The following is a 17,405-nucleotide window of genomic DNA, read 5'->3' as shown; positions in this document are numbered from 1 at the left end:
ACATGTGAATGCACCTTAAGGCCATATTCACATGGCGTAAGACACCAGCCGTTCCGTTTGAATGATCTTCCCTGATGCATCAGTGTGCGCCTGCATCCAAATTCCCCGATGCACACAATGGAGCGTGCGGCCGAAGCGGCTAGCTCTATTGTGGACACTGACAGGTTTTCTGCGGCCCCTATTCAATGAATAGCAGCTGCAGAAAACTGACATGTCAGTTTTTTGCGGCGCCAGTAGGGAGCCTGGGTGGAGTGTATGCTATGTGTATACACTCCGGGCAGGATTCCATAGACGGCAACACTACGCAAGTTCCGTAGCAATCACGCAAATCAGCAACAACGGCCATGATTGTTACAAAACTTACGTAGTGTCAACATAGCCTAAAGGTGCGTTCAAACATACAGGATCTGCAGCAGATTTGATGGCGCAGATTTTATGTTACAACTTCAAAGCAAATCTGCAGCTTCAAATCTGCGCCATCAAATCTACTGCATGTCCTGTATATGTAAACGCACCCTTAGGCTAGGTTCACACTGCGTTTTCAGCATCCGTTTAACGCATCCGTTTTTTGCAAAAAAACGCATGAAAAACGGATTCATATGTGTGCATCCGTTTTTACATTGACTTCCATTATAAAAAAAACGGATCCGTTTTTTTTGGCGGACCAAAACGGACCAAAAACCGTTGCTGACCCTATTTTTCTGGACGTTAAAAAAAACGGATCCGTTAAACGGATGCTGAAAACGCAGTGTGAACCTAGCCTTAAAGAGAAAATTAGCAACGGCACTAACTAAAGCTATTTGGAGTTAGACGAAAAAAATTGGGAACAACCACGCGCTAACTGAATTTGAGCACAATGTACTGTATGCAGTGGAGGGAAAAACTCATCAGTTACCAACACTGGCAGCATTACCACCAGCAACCTGCAGCAGAGCGCAGCATTAAATGGGAAATTTAGGCAGAATTTAGTTTTTTAGGGTATCTTCACTTATACAGTATCGCAGCAGATTTCATGGTGCGGATCCACAGCAGATTTAATCTAAATAACTGAACACAGCATCAAATCTTCTCAGTAGCACCCAACCCACTACCTACTTCACCTTCTCCTAGTGGTATACCACATATATCTCTCTTGTTATTTCATTTACCGTGTGTGAGTTGTGCTGCTCTTTGACTTTCAATGAACTCTGTGTAACATGAGATTCTCTTCGCTCTGGACTGGATTTCCTGAAGGTTGCTGTACTGGGTATAGTTGAGCTTTTCCCATATATTTCAAGGATTTCCTTGTCATAGGCCAGTTCTACTTCATTTCCAGTCTCCTCCTCCACTGGGGTGCAATGCCCTGAAGTAAATAGGAGGATTGCATAAATGTGTACTTTTCAAATGTGACTTATCTAGAACAAAGCACCTTGTGTACTAAGGCGGCAACTTGGCTGAAATCTGCGAATTCTCAAATGATTTCTCAAAGTAAAAATATCAATGAGGCAAACATATATGGTCAAATGCATGAGTTTCACCCTTTAAAAAACAAAAAACAAAAAAACACCAAAGCTTTAGGGTCTGAGGCACCATATGCAGAGCTAGCAGCACAGGCTGAGCTTTCCAGTTACTGACATATTAGTGAACATGGTCATGAAAATGTGTTTGGGACAGCCCTGCTCAAAGGTTAATACATGAGACAACTCCTGCTTATTATCAATGGGGCATATCCTCAAGGTTATTAAGGTTATTTATTAAAGGGGTATACATTTAAGGGGCAGTTCAGCAAAAAAAAAAATATTTCAAATTGACTGGTTACTTCTATAAAAAATAAATACTCAAGTCTTCCAGTCAGCTGCTGTATGTCCTTCAGGAATTGGTGTATTTTTTCCAGTCTGGAGAGCAGGAGAGGTGTTCTGTGGGGATTTGCTACTGCTCTGGACAGTTCCTGACATGGACAGAGGTGGCAGCAGAGAGCAATGCTTATTGGTTTATTGTGTTCAAGATACAATTGTGTCATGAACCGCCAGTTCTAATGTGTTTTCTATCACTAATTTAGCAACTCCACACTTTCCTCCAACCATAACAAACAGTAGGCATAAATCATGAACATTCAAGAAAGGACAATTATTTTTGGCTAGATTAAAGAATTAAGAACGTATTAATAAAATGTATCAATTTTTCATTTGATGTAATATTCTTTTGTTCCTATTGTCAGATATGTAAATGACGACTGATGAGCAAAATCCTTTATGTAACGGTTTTAGCTGTTGGTCACCTGTGCCATTTAGGGGTCTGCTGGTGTGGGAGGTAAAAGTTATCAGGATCTCCCAATATACCCTTGATAGAGGGCTGCAACATTTCTCACTATACCGGCATACAGTGGAGTACATCATCCACAATGTAGGGTGAATTCTCATGGTTTATGCTTTTATTCAAGCTTTGAAAATTGAGCTAATAAAAATCTCCAGATTACTAAAACGACATCTTTTTATTATTAATTCAGTGATCTGATGTACAACTGAATGGCAGGTTCTGGTTACAAATTTGCACAAACGGATGCTCCAATACTGGTCTTGTTTCAATGCAGGTATGGCATTATGGGAGACATAGGATGGTACATTTTTCACTGAGGGGGGCCTAAAAGCAGTGGTCTAGTCCCTAGGGGGTAAGATAACCAGGAAGCACATTGCTTCTGCTACTTGGGGTAGGGGAAGCTAACAGCCCATTAATACTCCACATACACAGCACTTATATCATGCTGCAACTAATATTTTCAAATGGCTGAAAGTTCAGCATGAAATAGATTCTCTGTCTGTCGTGACATAAATATAACTTTACCTTCCATTATGCTGACATCATCTGTTCTCTTTTTTAAAGCTATGTTGAACACGAAGATAATAGATTGAAAGAATACCTGGACTGGTGAACAGATCTGCATTGCTCCAGTAAGGTAAGGAGGTGAAGACAGGCAGTCGATGATAATTTAATGGAGTAGATGACAAGTCTGGATGTCTTCCACTGCTGTCTCCTGAGGCTGTAAGTTGTTGAAGCTGTACTGAGTCTCTAAAGCTTCCTGAAAACAACAAAACAATTACAAATGTCTGCTTTTTTTGACAGGTTAGACTTTGACTTTTCATATAGTAAAACTTGTAGTTTTGTAGATTTTTGTGACCTTACACTTAAAAAGCTTCCCTTTGCTATAAAAAAAATTAATGTAGACAAAACCAAATGGAAAAATATGAGTATAAAAAGACTCCTCTTTTATATGCAATATGTTTAACTTTAGGAGCAGTTTTAAGAGCGCCGCAGTCACACTAAACATTGACAGTTTCCATTTAATCTTTTTAACATAGCTCTAACTTGTAAAAAATCCATTACCAGAACCTAAAAGACCAATAACATAGTATCCATTACATAAAACCTTTGCATATAAAGACATAAATAAATGCAGACCATGTAAAATGGCATATCCGAATATTTTTGCATAAACCTTTTTTTACGGCAAGATAAAGAAAAGTGTAAAATAAAATTCAACCAACCCCTAATAAAACAGGAATGACTACTGCTAGAGGTTTGTGAACCCATGGGAAAATGTTTAATTTTTGCATAAATTTCACCTATAATTATGATGTTTCTCAAAACAAAAAGGCTAGGTTCACACTAAGTTAGCAGTACCTGTTAGATGCATCGTTTTAGGGGAGTCCACAATGTATATGTCTAATGTATGCCACATAGGGACTGTCATACACAGTGACCTAAAAAGTATGCTGCATGGTATACATTTTTTTTACAACTTCCAGTTGGATGGAACAGTCTGTTGTCCCAAATGGAGGCTAAAGTGACATGCTTTGGTGTCTGCTGGATAAATGGGGCTCTAAGACTAGTCAGCTAGTAATTGGGCCCAGTCTATTTCCATAGCCTGCTGTGCTATTGAGTTCTGCAAAATAACAATATTTGTTTGGCACTAAGGTAAATACCGTTTTATCCTGAAAATAAGACATCCTCCTAAAATAAGACACCCCCACTATCCTACCAACTAGCCTAAAATAAGGCACCCCCTGAAAGTAAGGCACCCTCGTAAAGTAAGGCCATGACCTGCACGTCCTGACGTCCCGCAGCACCTACCCACATCCCTCCGCACATACTCACGTCCTAAAGTCCCACCACAAGTCCCAACATCCCACTGCACGCTCCTGGTCTCCTGGTCCTACAGGTTGTTAGTGAGTAAGCCGGGGGTGGTGTTTCCGGAAGGAGAGAGCCAAGGGGAGGCCAGAAGGAGAGAGCCGAGGGGGGAGGCCAGGGGGAGAGAGCGGCGGGGGAAGAGCCGAGGGGGGAGGCCGGGTGGACAGAAATAAGACATCCCCCAAAAATAAGACATAATGCCTCTTTCGGAGGAAAAATTTATATAAGGCACTGTCTTATTTTCGAGGAAACACGGTTATAACTAAGATATACCAATACCTTTTTATTAACTGTAATATGTAGTTGACAAGGCTTTACAAAGCGTTCCTATGAAAAACTACACAATGAGAAAAAAGGGGCATTCAAAAAAATATAAATCAGATGGGTCAGCTGTAGCATTTAAACATTACAAAGAAGTCAACAAAACCTGTAAAAATGTAATAAAAGCAGCAAAAATTCACAATGAAAGGCAGGTAGCTATAGAAAGCAAAAGAAACCCCAAAAAATTCTTCAAATATATTAATGCAAAAAAACCAAGGTCAGAGCATGTAGAACCCCTAAATAATGGTGACGGGGAATTAATAACTGGGGATCAGGAGAAAGCTGAGTTACTTAATGGGTTCTTCAGTTCTGTATATACAAAAGAGGATGGAGCTGTGGTGGGTGGGGCCAGTACTGAGGTGGGTGGGGCCAGTGCTGCTAACACATGTAATGTACTGAACTGGTTTACTATAGATATGGTCCAAGATAAATTAAACAAACTCAATATAACCAAAGCTCCAGGGCCTGATGGATTGCACCCCAGAGTTCTTAGGGAACTCAGTTCTGTAATTTTTCTACCCTTGTATGAAATATTCCGTGATTCTTTGCTTACTGGTATTGTGCCGAGGGACTGGCGTAAGGCTAATGTAATACCGATCTTCAAAAAGGGCTCTCGAACTTCCCCAGGTAACTATAGACCCGTAAGCTTAACGTCCATTGTGGGGAAACTATTTGAGGGGCTTATAAGGGACTACATCCAGGAATATGTAGTGGCTAATAGTATTATAAGTGATAACCAGCATGGTTTTACTAAGGACAGAAGCTGTCAAACCAACCTAATATGTTTCTACGAAGAGGTAAGTAGAAGCCTGGATGGCGGCGCGGCTGTGGATATAGTGTACCTGGATTTTGCAAAAGCGTTTGACACAGTTCCTCATGGACGTCTGATGGGTAAGTTAAAGTCTATCGGTTTGGAAAATTTAATGTGTAACTGGATTGAAAACTGGCTTAATAATCGTACCCAGAGAGTGGTGGTCAATGATTCCTACTCCGAATGGTCCCCGGTAATAAGTGGTGTACCCCAAGGGTCAGTACTGGGCCCTCTTCTGTTTAACTTGTTTATTAATGATATTGAGAATGGAATTAACAGCAATGTTTCTATCTTTGCAGATGACACCAAGCTTTGTAGTACAGTACAGTCTATGGAGGATGTGCAGATGTTACAGGATGACTTAGACACACTGAGTGTTTGGGCGTCCACTTGGCAAATGAGGTTCAATGTGGATAAATGTAAAGTTATGCACCTGGGTACTAATAACCCACATGCATCATATGTCCTAGGGGGAGTTACTCTGGGAGAGTCACTGATGGAGAAGGATCTGGGTGTACTTGTAGATAATAGACTACAGAACAGCACACAATGTCAGTCAGCTGCTTCTAAGGCCAGCAGGATATTGTCATGCATTAAAACAGGCATGGACTCACGGGACAGGGATATAATATTACCGCTTTATAAAGCTTTGGTGCGGCCCCATCTGGAGTATGCTGTCCAGTTTTGGAACCCAATTCATAAAAAGGATGTTCTAGAGCTGGAGAGGGTACAAAGACGGGCAACTAAACTAATAAGGGGAATGGAGCATCTTAGTTATGAGGAGAGATTAAAAGAATTACATTTGTTTAGTCTGGAGAAGAGACGTTTAAGGGGAGATATGATTAACTTATTTAAATATATAAATGGCCCCTACAAGAGATATGGGGAAAAGATGTTCCAGGTAAAACCCCCTCAAAGGAGAAGAGGGCACTGCCTCCGCCTGGAGAAAAAAAGGTTCAATCTCCGGAGGCGACAAGTCTTCTTTACCATGAGAACTGTGAATCTGTGGAACAGTCTACCACAGGATCTGGTCACAGCAAAAACAGTAGAGGGCTTCAAAACCGGCCTAGACAAGTTCTTAGAGCAAAATAATATAAATGCATATGTATAGAACCTATCGCCCCTCCCCCTTCCCTGTATCCATCCCCTCCTTGGTTGAACTTGATGGACATGTGTCTTTTTTCAACCGTATTAACTATGTAACTATGTAACTATGTAATATAGTCAATGGCAGACATATGCAATTGATGGTATATTTTGTTACTGATTAACCATGCTAGAGAAAGGGATTGTTTCTGCGACCCCAAGTGGAAACCAATATGGCTGCACTTCCGGATCTGTTGTGACTCTATGCTGCTTTATGTAAGGCCATAGCATGGGGACAGGACTGTTAACCACATCCTATTAACCATAAAGGTGCTGCTTTTCATAAAATAGCGATTGGCACATACACTGGACACATATTATATAAGCCTGGGGTATTAGTTTCAGCCCGTCTCAGTAGTGATTGATGGGTAGCTGCTATATAATACCTGTATACACAGCCGCCTGTCAATCACTGTGAGGAGGATGAGGAAATATTAAGGGAGCTGGTCTGATGACATATAAAAGTTTTTAAAAGGTCCATGATACTGCTCACTGACCTGCTTGTTGTAGCTTGTAAACTGTGTTTGGATCCCATGTTCGGAACAGACGGGTAAGATATCTCTTTGGTGAATATCCAGGCCGGATCTGTCTACCACTCTGAATCTCCTCTTCATTTAAAAAATGCAGGTATGGTTGCCAGTGAGGCTCAGGGTGATCCTTCTAGAGAAAGGTGACACCATGCTAGTCAGGAAGTTTCAGTAATCATAGATTAACCAGAGTCATGCTCATTAGATGTCCTCAGCAAACTAGTAGCAAAATGTCTCTAGACAAAAATATAATGCTACTAGTAACTTGAATACACTATATATATATATATATATATATATATATATATATATATATACATATACAAAAATTGCAAAAAAAGGGGTCCATGGAGCCTCAGTTACGAGTCTCAAAACACGGGAATAGCCAGATATACTGTATATATATATATATATATATATATATATATATATATATATATATAAACATTGGTAGTTGAGTATCCTTTTTTAGTTGATTCTTATTTATAGTGGTACTATACCTGGCGGACATTCCCATAGGAGTTGTCACTTAGCACCTCCTAATTTCTAAATGACAACACAACTTAGTTATACCGTCACACTTATTTAGTTCATACCACTAAGGAAGAGCTAGGCATGCAGAATGGCTTAATTGGCTTTGGTTGATATAAATTACTAGGTTAGACAACTGGAAAAGGCAAGAAAAAAAAAAAAACTGCTGAAAAAATTCAGCAAAACTTTTCACCATTTTCAGTGGACTGAACTGGTGTCTGATCAACCAAGACATATACAACTGTTCTCTAGTCATGCCGAAATTATCTAGATTGGGATACAGCCTAAAGCCCCTATTACACAGGGCGACTAAAGGGAGCAAGCGACTCGCTTGCTTCATGTTCCCCCGCTCGCTGCCAGCGCTATTACACTTGTCGGCAGCGAGCGGAGGGGGGGGGGGGGCGTGAAGATCTGCGTGTGGGGGGGCTACCTGCATGATCGCTAGATTGTTCGAGCAGCCTATACAATATTCCACAGCGCGATGGCAGCAGATCGTTGCTATCTGCATCATTGCTCTTACAACATGTTGAAAGACAATGATCAGCCGACATTGGTTGATCGTTGTCTTCTATTACACAAAGTGATTATCGTCCGTAACGTTCGGTATCAGCCAAATACGGCCGATAATTGCTTTGTGTAATAGGACCTTTAGTCTATGCATGTATAACAACATTCATACAGGTTTTCAGAATTTCAGAATTCCCAGTGGCCCCACTAAACCCCAGATAGGATATCATGTTGCAGAATGCTGTAGTAGCCATGCTGGTTAGGTATGCCTTGAATTTAGAATAAATCGCCAACAGTGTCACCAGCAAAGTACTCCCATGCCATAACATCTCTCTTTCCATGCTTCACTGTGGGACAACTTGTGTAGAAACAATCTGCTAACCTCATCTGCATCTCTTAAAGCGACTCCCCACAATCTGACACCCCCCAAACCACTTGTACCTTCATAGGGCATAGGTACTCTAGGCCACTCCAATTTGACACAGGGCTGCAAGTTTTAGTTGTTTTTAGGACAATAACTGCATCACCTGCTGAATGGACCCCAGGACAGATCTTGGATTAAAAACAGCCGGTACAAGCGGTTTGGGGGAGGCAGACTGTGGGTACAGAGTCGCTTTAAGGATACCTTTCATTTTTTCGGAATTGACTGACCTGCATCACTTAAATTAATGATGGACTATTGTTTTTCTTTGCGTAGCTGAGTGATTCTTCCCATAATGTGGATTAGAACAGTAGCTGAATAGGGCTAAACACTGTGTGGGTCTCTGTACCAACCACTGCACAACACAACTGATGGTCTCAAACACATTATATAAATGTTCGCAATGAGATTTTTCGTCCACAATTGCCAACAGCCATCAAAAAGACGTCCTATATGTGCTATTATCATCATAGACGGCTCTCATTAGCACATATCGGACTTCTTTTTGATGGCCTTCATTGATTGCTGGAAAATCCTGTAGTGTGAACATAGCCTTGGGCTGAATAATGCAGAGTTCTTCAGATGAACATGTTTTTAAACTGTAATTTCATGAAGAATTCAGGTATTTACTAAAATAAATATATCAGCTAACTGGTTCTTTCATTTAACCAAGTATTCTGGAATATTTCTGTATATGAAATTCTTACAGTTTGTGTCCTTTAATGTTATGGATCTATTATAGAATGTTGTTTAAGGTGATGGGAAGTAGAAAAGTCATTTGGCTGTAATATTAGCACTACTTAAGCCCTGCTAGCAGTGTTTGTATTTCTTTGTTGCTAAGCTGTTCTTATTACTGCTATTAAGTAAAGCTTGTGGAGGTGTGTATTAGTACAGCTCTTACTGGTAAGCTCTCAACAATACAGTTCAACAATACTCAACAATATATCCTTTAAAAAATAATTTGAAGACATCACTTGACTTATTTAGAAAAACATTTTTACATCATGCCAAACCAAAGTCATGGTAGCTTTGATACCAGTAGGTTTAACGTTTAACAAGCCAGCATAGCTTGCTTTGCATTTAGGGGATCCAATGCTAGCTAAGGGCGGGTTCATACTATGGATTTCTCGCAGAAAATGTCCGCGGAATTCCGTCACCTGTCCGCCCGCACGGGCACGCGTTTTTCCGCCGGCTCCATAGACACCATTCTATGGGCCGGCGTATTCCGCGATCCGCTGAAAGAAGTAACATGACACTTCTTTCAGCATACAGCGGAATACGTCGGCCCATAGAATGGTGTCTATGGGGCCGGCGGAAAGGCGCCCAGATGTGCGGGCGGACAGCTGACGGAATTCCACAGACATTGTCGGCGAGAATTCCGTAGTGTGAACCCGCCCTAACAAAGTACATACCATAGCACATACCTATTTAAAACAAGAAAAAAAAGAAACATATTGGGGGGGGGGGGGATTCGTCAAAGTCTACTCCTGGTGCAGATTGGCAAAATGTTTTACAAATTTTTGCACAAATGCCCCAAATTTTGTCACTTTTGCTTAGCAAAGATGCTTTTTACACGAAGGGGCTTGGCCACCCCCATGACCCAAATTGTTGTTCAAGTCAATTCTGTGCTGGTGTATAATTCTAATGCTGCTGGAACAGCAGCTTCAGATGCAACTGGATGTATCATTAGGTATACACGTCTTAATAAATCCAGCATGATCATACACTGGTGAGGGATACTTAAAGGGAATCTGTCACTAGGTTTATGCTGCCTTAAATGAGGGCAGCATAAACTAGTGACAGACATGCTGAACCGATCAGTGTATTACTTACATAATTCTGTTCAGCCGTTCTCCTAATATGCAGGAGAAAAAGATTCTTGCCATGCCCCTTCCCCCACCCTCCAACTACTGATTTACAGTTGACTGCCTATACACAGCATGGATAGATAACTGCCAATCAGCAGCTGGTGGGTGGAGTTTTCTGCTTCTCATGAACATCTAGAACTACTGGGCTCATGCTCATAATGGAGATGACAACTTATTGTCCATGATATTCAGGAGGGGATCTCTGCATAAGCCACACAGTACAATTTAAGTGACACATCATTCTGTTCAGCTTCTCTGTCACTAGTTTATGCTACTCTTACATAGGACAGGATAAATCTACTGACAGAATCTCTTTAAGACCTGGTCTTAGTACATTTCCCCCATTGTTTACATAAAAACACTGGGGGTATTGCTTGTACTTATTTATAAGGGATGCCTTCACTCTTGGTACCAGCTAGTGGTTATAACTTCAGATCTCCATGTAGGTAGACATTTAGTATAGGTGTTCACATTCATATGCTAATATATAGATACCACCAGTACTCCCAGTTCTGATCAAGACAATGGCGGCAAGGAAACAACAATATGTGTTAGTGAATGTATATTTACATTCTAATAGGGAACTTTGTTTTTCTGAATTTTGTCCTTTTTTCTTTAACCCTATAAGAACCAAGCCAGTTTTTATCTCCTTGTGTTTTATAGGCCATTGTGTTTGGATTTTTTTTTAACCTACATGATGAGCTTTTATTTTTTTGCGACACCAATTGTACTTTGCAATGACAGACCAAATGTTTCTATAAAATGTGCTGCGAAACAAGGGGGAAATTATTTTTGTGGGAAAATAAAGAAAAAAAAAACTATTTTCTTTTTTTAATTTAGGGAGGGAGAGGGGTGTTCCTGTTTATGTAGTTTGCCCTATATTTGACTGCTTTTAAAAAATTAAAACCTTTAAAAAAAAAAAAAAAAACTAAGTGTATAAAATTATTCTATTCTGATCCCTATAAGGCTTTCATTTTCTGGTCCATGGCAGAGGTCGGGAACCTATGACTCGCAAGCCAGATGTGGCTCTCTTAATGGCCGCATCTGGCTGGCAGCCCGCCGCCTGCTGCCTGCTACCAACTGCCCGCTCACAGCTTGCTGGCACCGCAATGATGTTAGCAACAGCCTCACCTATTGCCCGCCCCATGTAGCACCCAGACATGCTCCTCCAATCCAATCAGTGTGGAGCAGGAGTGGTAGTCCCATTCTCCTGCTCCACATTTATTGCATTGGAGGAGCACATCCAGACGCTACGTGGGCAGTCAATAGGTGAAGCTGCCGCTTCGATCGTTGTGGTGCCAGCGGGCGGCAGGGGGCAAAATTGTCACCCAGCTTTCCTGGCAGCCGAACTCCCCTATCCTCCCATCTCTCAGGTGGGGTAGTGTGTGGGGGGAGGTGAATGGAAACACCACCTTGGCCTGCTGAGTAAAGCATCCCTCTGAAAATCTGGCAGCTGAGGTTTCTTGAGGCATAAGATTGGTAGTGTGTGTGTGTGTGTGGGGGGGGGGGGGTCAGATGGGGTAGTGAGTATGTGTGTGTGTGGGGATCAGGTGGGGTAGTGTGTATGTGTGTGTGTGTGTGGGGTGGGGGGTCAGGTGGGGTAGTGTGTATGTGTGTGGGTAGTCATGCGGGGTAGTGTGTATGTGTGTGAGGGGGTCAGGTGGGGTAGTGTATATGTGTGTGTGTGTGGGGGGAGGTCAGGTGGGGTAGTGTGTGTGTATGTGTGTGTGGGGGGGGTTAGGTGGGGTAGTGTGTATGTGTGTGGGTAGTCATGTGGGGTATTTTGTATGTGTGTGTTAGGGGGTAAGGTGGGGCAGTGTGTATGTGTGTGTGGGGGTCAGGTGGGGTAGCGTGTATGCGTGAGCGGGGATCAGGTGGGGTAGTGTGTGTGTGTGGGGTCAGGTAGGGTAGTGTGTGTGGGGTAAGGTGGGGTAGTGTGTGGGGGGGTCAGGTGGGGTGGAGTGTGTATGAATGTGGCGGACCAGGTGGGTTAGTGTGTGTGGGGGGTTAGGTAGGGTAGTGTGTGTGGAGGGGTCAGGTGGGGTAGTGTGTGGGAGGTGGTCAGGTGTTGTAGTGGGTTTGGGGGTTAGGTGAGGTAGTGTGTGTGTGGGGGTAGTGTGTAGGGGGTCAGGTGGGGTAGTGTGTGTGTGTGTGTTTGGGGTTCAGGTGGGCAGTGTGTATGTGTGGGGATCAGGTAGGGTAGTGTGTGTGGGTCAGGTGGGGTAGTGTGTGGGGACCAGGTAGGGTAGTGTGTGTGTGTGTGTGGGGGTCAGGTGGGGTAGAGTGTGTATGTGTGGGGGATCAGGTGGGGTAGTGTGGGGGGGGGTTTGGTAGGGAAGAGTGTGTGTGGAAGGGTCAGGTAGGGTAGTGTGTGTGGGGGTTCAGGTGGGGTAGTGTGTGTGGAGGGGTCAGGTGGGGGTAGTGTGTGTGGGGTCAGGTGTGGTAGTGTGTGTGGGTTTCAGGATGGTTAGTGTGTATGTGTGTGTGTGAATCAGGTGGGGTAGTGTGTGTGTGTGTGAAAGGGGTCAGGTGGGGTAGTTTTTGGGGGGTAAGTTGGGGTAGTGTGTGGGGGGGTCAGGTGGGGTAGAGTGTGTATGTGTGGGGGGATCAGGTGAGGTAGTGTGTGTGTGGGGGGGGTAGGTAGGGTAGTGTGTGTGGAGGGGTCAGATTAAAAAGGTTACCGAGCTTTGTCACATTTCAGCCAGTGATTGGCTAAGCAGGGTGTCACTCCCAAGACAAGTCCATCTCAGAAGTCGTGGAGCTGTGGTCAGTAGGCCACACTAGGAGCGCAAAGAGGTAAGCATAGCTTGTTTATTATGTTAACCAACAGGGCAGCATTATATAAGACAATTTTAAACACTGGACAACCCCTTTAAAGTCTGTTTTGCGGTAAAACTTATAACTGTAATGTGCATATCTCTTATATTAGATACCAGCCCATTGGAAATGGACACAAATTCCTTCCCGTAAATCAGTTCTAGTAAATTCACATAGCTAACATTTTTGCTTGGAAAATTCTAACTATGTCCGTGCTATGTGAATGTTCACTTTCCATAGCTGGTAAGACACAATGACAATATCTTTCACTACGGTCCTTTCCATAAGTCACAAAGCCGCCTTTGTGTTGATAGTGAAGCCAGTTACTGAAAACAGTTGAAGAGGCTGCCAGACTGGAGGCATGTACCAACAGGTCCCAACTATCCGCTGCTTTCTCCAGGACACTTTGTAACAGGCCTTGATTGGCATATTTCTAACTCAGTGAGCAATGCAGTGAGTGGAAACGGCAGAACAAGATCCGTCTGCCATAGTGCATTACTGTGACTAAAGCTACAGTCACATCCAGTGTCTAGACAATCAGAAATTAAAGGGGTTATCCAGCGCTTCAAAAACATGGCCACTTTTCCCCCTCTCTTGTCTCCAGGTCAGATGTGGTTTGCAATTATGCTCCATTTACTTCAATGGAACTGAGTTTGAAACCCCACCCAAACTAGAGACAAGAGAGGGGGGAAAAGTGGCCACGTTTTTGTAGCACTGGATAACCCTTTTAATGTTTTTTTGGATCACATGCCTTGAGAATAAATATCATTGACCATCTCCATTTAAGGCCAGCTATCTGGTTTCTATATGTTATAGACAACTGGACAGCTGTTCTTGAAGATGATGTGCTGGAGATGGGTAAAATGAACAAACCTAAGGATCTAAGTAACTATGACAAGGGCTGAGTTGGGATGGCTAGATAATCGGGTGAGGAGGTGTTCTTGGTGTGCAATTGTTACTCCTACTATATAAGTGGTCCAAGGAAAGCAGTGCAGGGACCAGTGCAGGTAAGTAGGACTTTTTTTTCTTTTACAGTGCCCCCAGTATGATACAAAAAATGTAGATGCTGAAATTCCACTTTAAAATCACATCTTACTCTTGCACCACCATTGTATTAAAGGGGTCAAACATTAACATTTTTTTTTTTTTTTTATCAACTATTTTGTCAGAAAGTTATATATATTTGTAATTTACTTCTATTAAAAATCTCAAGTCTTCCCATACGTATCAGCTGCTGCATTTCATGCAGGAAATGTTGTTTACTTTTCAGTCTGACACAGTGCTCTCTGCTGACATCTCTGGCTGAGACAGGAACTGTCCAGAGCACAAGAGGTTTTCTATGGGGATTTGCTGCTACTCTGGACAGTACCTGTCTCGGCCACAGATGTCAGCAGAGAGCACTGTGTCAGACTGAAAATAAAACATTTCCTGCAGAACATACAGCAGCTGATAAGTATCAGAGATGAGCGAAGCCACCGAATTTCTGGTTCGTATGAACCAGAACTCTCGGCGTCTGATTCCCGCTGTCTGCAGGCTCCGTGCAGCGGGTGGATACAGCCGGAGGACTGCCTGGAAAACTGGGATACAGCTTATGGGATTTGCTGTATCCCAGTTTTCCAGGGGGTTCTTAGGCTGTATCCACCCGCTGCACGGAGCCAGCAGACAGCGAGAATCAGACGCCGAGAGTTATGGTTCATACGAACCAGAAATCCGGCGGGTTCACTCATCTCTTATAAGTATGGGAAGACTTGAGATTTTTTAATAGCAGTAAATTCTATATAACTTTCTGACACCAGTTGATTTGAAAGGAAAAGATTTTCGCTGGATAACCCCTTTAAATACTAGACAAAACTAAAAGTAGGGTGAATACTGGACATACACAGATTTTTATATAATGACTAGCCTCAATAACATTGCCATTTGGTACTCACATAAAATTTCTATTTAGTGCTCAAATATTATCTACCTAAGTGGGCAGAAGAAGCTGCACAGAATGCACCATATAAAATTGCTGTACAATGCCCACATATATCTGCAATACTGTGCTCACATATAAGGGAGAAGGCGATTGGGGCACCAGTGACTTATCAGACAATACACTGCACACAGTCACATAAGGTGCATAGTCATGTGTTCACTTCTTATAGCCATTGGGGGAGATTTATCAAAGGGTGTAAAATTTAGACTGGTGCAAACTACCCACAGCAACCAATCACAGCTCAGCTTTAGGCAGTGCTGAAAGGAAAGCTGAGCTGTGATTGGTTGCTGTGGGCAGTTTGCACCAGTCTAAATTTTACACCCTTTGATAAATCTCCCCCATTGTGTTCTGACTTTGCACAATATTTTGCCTACCGCTCATCATGCATCAATGCTAATAAAGTTACATATTACAGTTTCCCTTAATAAATTCACCTGTTTTCTTCCATAAGACAAAATAGCTCCAGTCAGATCTTGCAGAGTGCTGAGCTCAATCTGGTTATTCTTTCTTTTGTAGCGTTGCCTTTTCTTTACCCTCTTGTCCTGCGATACGTTCCATGCTGGCAATGCCAAATCTTCAGAATAAAGAACCAATGCTCCCTTCCTAGTGCTATACGTCTTGTGGGTGGGCACTGCCCAGTAGTAGTTGGAAGTATATCTACCATTAAGAAATCGTTTGATGTGAAAATCTTGACGGGATTTCCAGTTGAAATAATCCTAAAATGAGAAAACATAAAGAACACTGAAGCACAGCTTACAGCGACCTACATCTAGCATAAAAAAACATTCTTTCTTCTAGAAACAGCACCATTCTTGTCCTGAGTTTGTGTTTGGTCCTGTATTTCAGTTCCACTGATATAAATGGAGCCAAATTGTAATACCACACACAGCCTGACAGGTGTGGAGCTGTTTTTGAATATATTTAAATTAAAGTGCCATATGCAATAGCAGTATTTGACAAAGTGACACGTAGGGGGGAGTACACAATGTATACATCTGATGTATACCACTCACCAGCATTTACCAGTCCCATGATAGAAAACACATAGTATTTCCGTCAGTCTTTGGTCAACCAAAACCAGGAGTAGGTTGAAAACACAGAAGCTGTGCTCTTTCCATTATAATTTTGCCCGGTCAGTTGCACTCCTTGTTTTGGTTGAAAAAATCTTACAGAAATACTATGTGTGAACATAGCCAAACACTGTCCTTGTCTGTTTGCATTGCTTCCATAAATAATGAAGGTATTGGCACATGCAGAACCCAATGCTCTATTCTAATGGGAGACTAAGGGCCCTATTCCACGGGATGATTATCGTTCGGATAATCGTTAATGATAAACAATCTCAAACGACCGCTATTGCGAACTACCTGAAATCGTTCACCCAATTACATGGAATGATGATCATTACTTTTGACCATTCTTGCGCTCGTCTTGTCGTCACTATTGCATTTGTCGCTACTGCGAACGACATCTTATTCCATGCAAACGATTTGCGAACAAGCAACGATAAAAATAGGTCCAGGTCTCATTAAGCGTTTAACAATTTCTCGTTTGTCGTTTAATCGTTAACTGCTATTCAACCGAACAATTATCGCTTTGTTTCAAACGTTTTAACGAATATCTGAATGAAATTGGTCAGTGGTCAGACCTCCACTGTGATCCGCTAGCTATCCCCAATCCTGTGGATAAATATGTCAGATGGAAGAACTTTAATGCAGTATAAAAAAACGCCTTCACTTTATCCAGGAAGCAGGGAGAAAACCGTTAGGAGGGGGAAGTGCATTGGGTTTTAAAGACAGGAAGCAGGATTGTGAATTGTGACAATTCTGCAAAATAGTTAAAGGGGTATCCCGGGTCGGGGGGTATTTTTGAGGATCGCCGGGGAGGGGGTGGAAATTGAAGGCGGAGGTCACTTACCTCCCCCTTTCCAGCGCCGGTGCCCGGATCACGCCGCCCGGTACTCCCATCCCGCGGCCGCTTCCTGGTCATAGCTGCCGCATGAGATGTGATTTCTCAAGGCAGCTCTCCCAATCAGTGGCCGAGGCGGGACCCCGCTACAGCCGCTGAATGGAAGAGCTGCCTTGAGACGTCATGTCTCATGCAGCAGCTCTGACCAGGAAGCGGCCGCGGGACGGGAGTACCGGGCGGCGTGATCCGGGCACCAGCACTGGAACGGGGGAGGTAAGTGACCTCCGCCTTCAATTTCCAACCCCTCCCCTGTGATCCTCAAAAATACCCCCCTGGCCCGGAGTACCCCTTTAAGTGTGTGTAATGTGTCTGTATGTGTGTACTGTATATGTTTGTTTAATGTATG

At 42.8% G+C, this 17,405-nt stretch overlaps 1 protein-coding gene across 5 annotated transcripts in view; it reads right to left on the bottom strand.

Moving 5' to 3' along the window:
* KIAA2012 (KIAA2012 ortholog) overlaps window positions 1-17,405 on the bottom strand; it is a 124,074-nt gene that overhangs the window by 94,464 nt on the left and 12,205 nt on the right. For 4 of the 5 annotated variants that reach the window (XM_069983293.1, XM_069983298.1, XM_069983295.1 and 1 more), the window contains exons 2-5: window positions 15,526-15,807; window positions 6,940-7,102; window positions 2,897-3,055; window positions 1,149-1,342 (exon numbers count right to left, since the gene is read on the bottom strand). In XM_069983293.1, the coding sequence (XP_069839394.1) occupies window positions 1,149-1,342; window positions 2,897-3,055; window positions 6,940-7,102; window positions 15,526-15,807 (798 nt within the window). The remainder of the gene's footprint in view (window positions 1-1,148; window positions 1,343-2,896; window positions 3,056-6,939; window positions 7,103-15,525; window positions 15,808-17,405) is intronic. The other variant, XM_069983294.1, reaches the window with a different exon arrangement.

This window comes from Dendropsophus ebraccatus, chromosome 9 (assembly GCF_027789765.1).
Source record: "Dendropsophus ebraccatus isolate aDenEbr1 chromosome 9, aDenEbr1.pat, whole genome shotgun sequence".
NCBI classification, from domain to species: Eukaryota; Metazoa; Chordata; class Amphibia; order Anura; family Hylidae; genus Dendropsophus; species Dendropsophus ebraccatus.
Note: the sequence above shows the minus strand (reverse complement) of the source record. Positions and strands in the feature narration are given on the sequence as shown.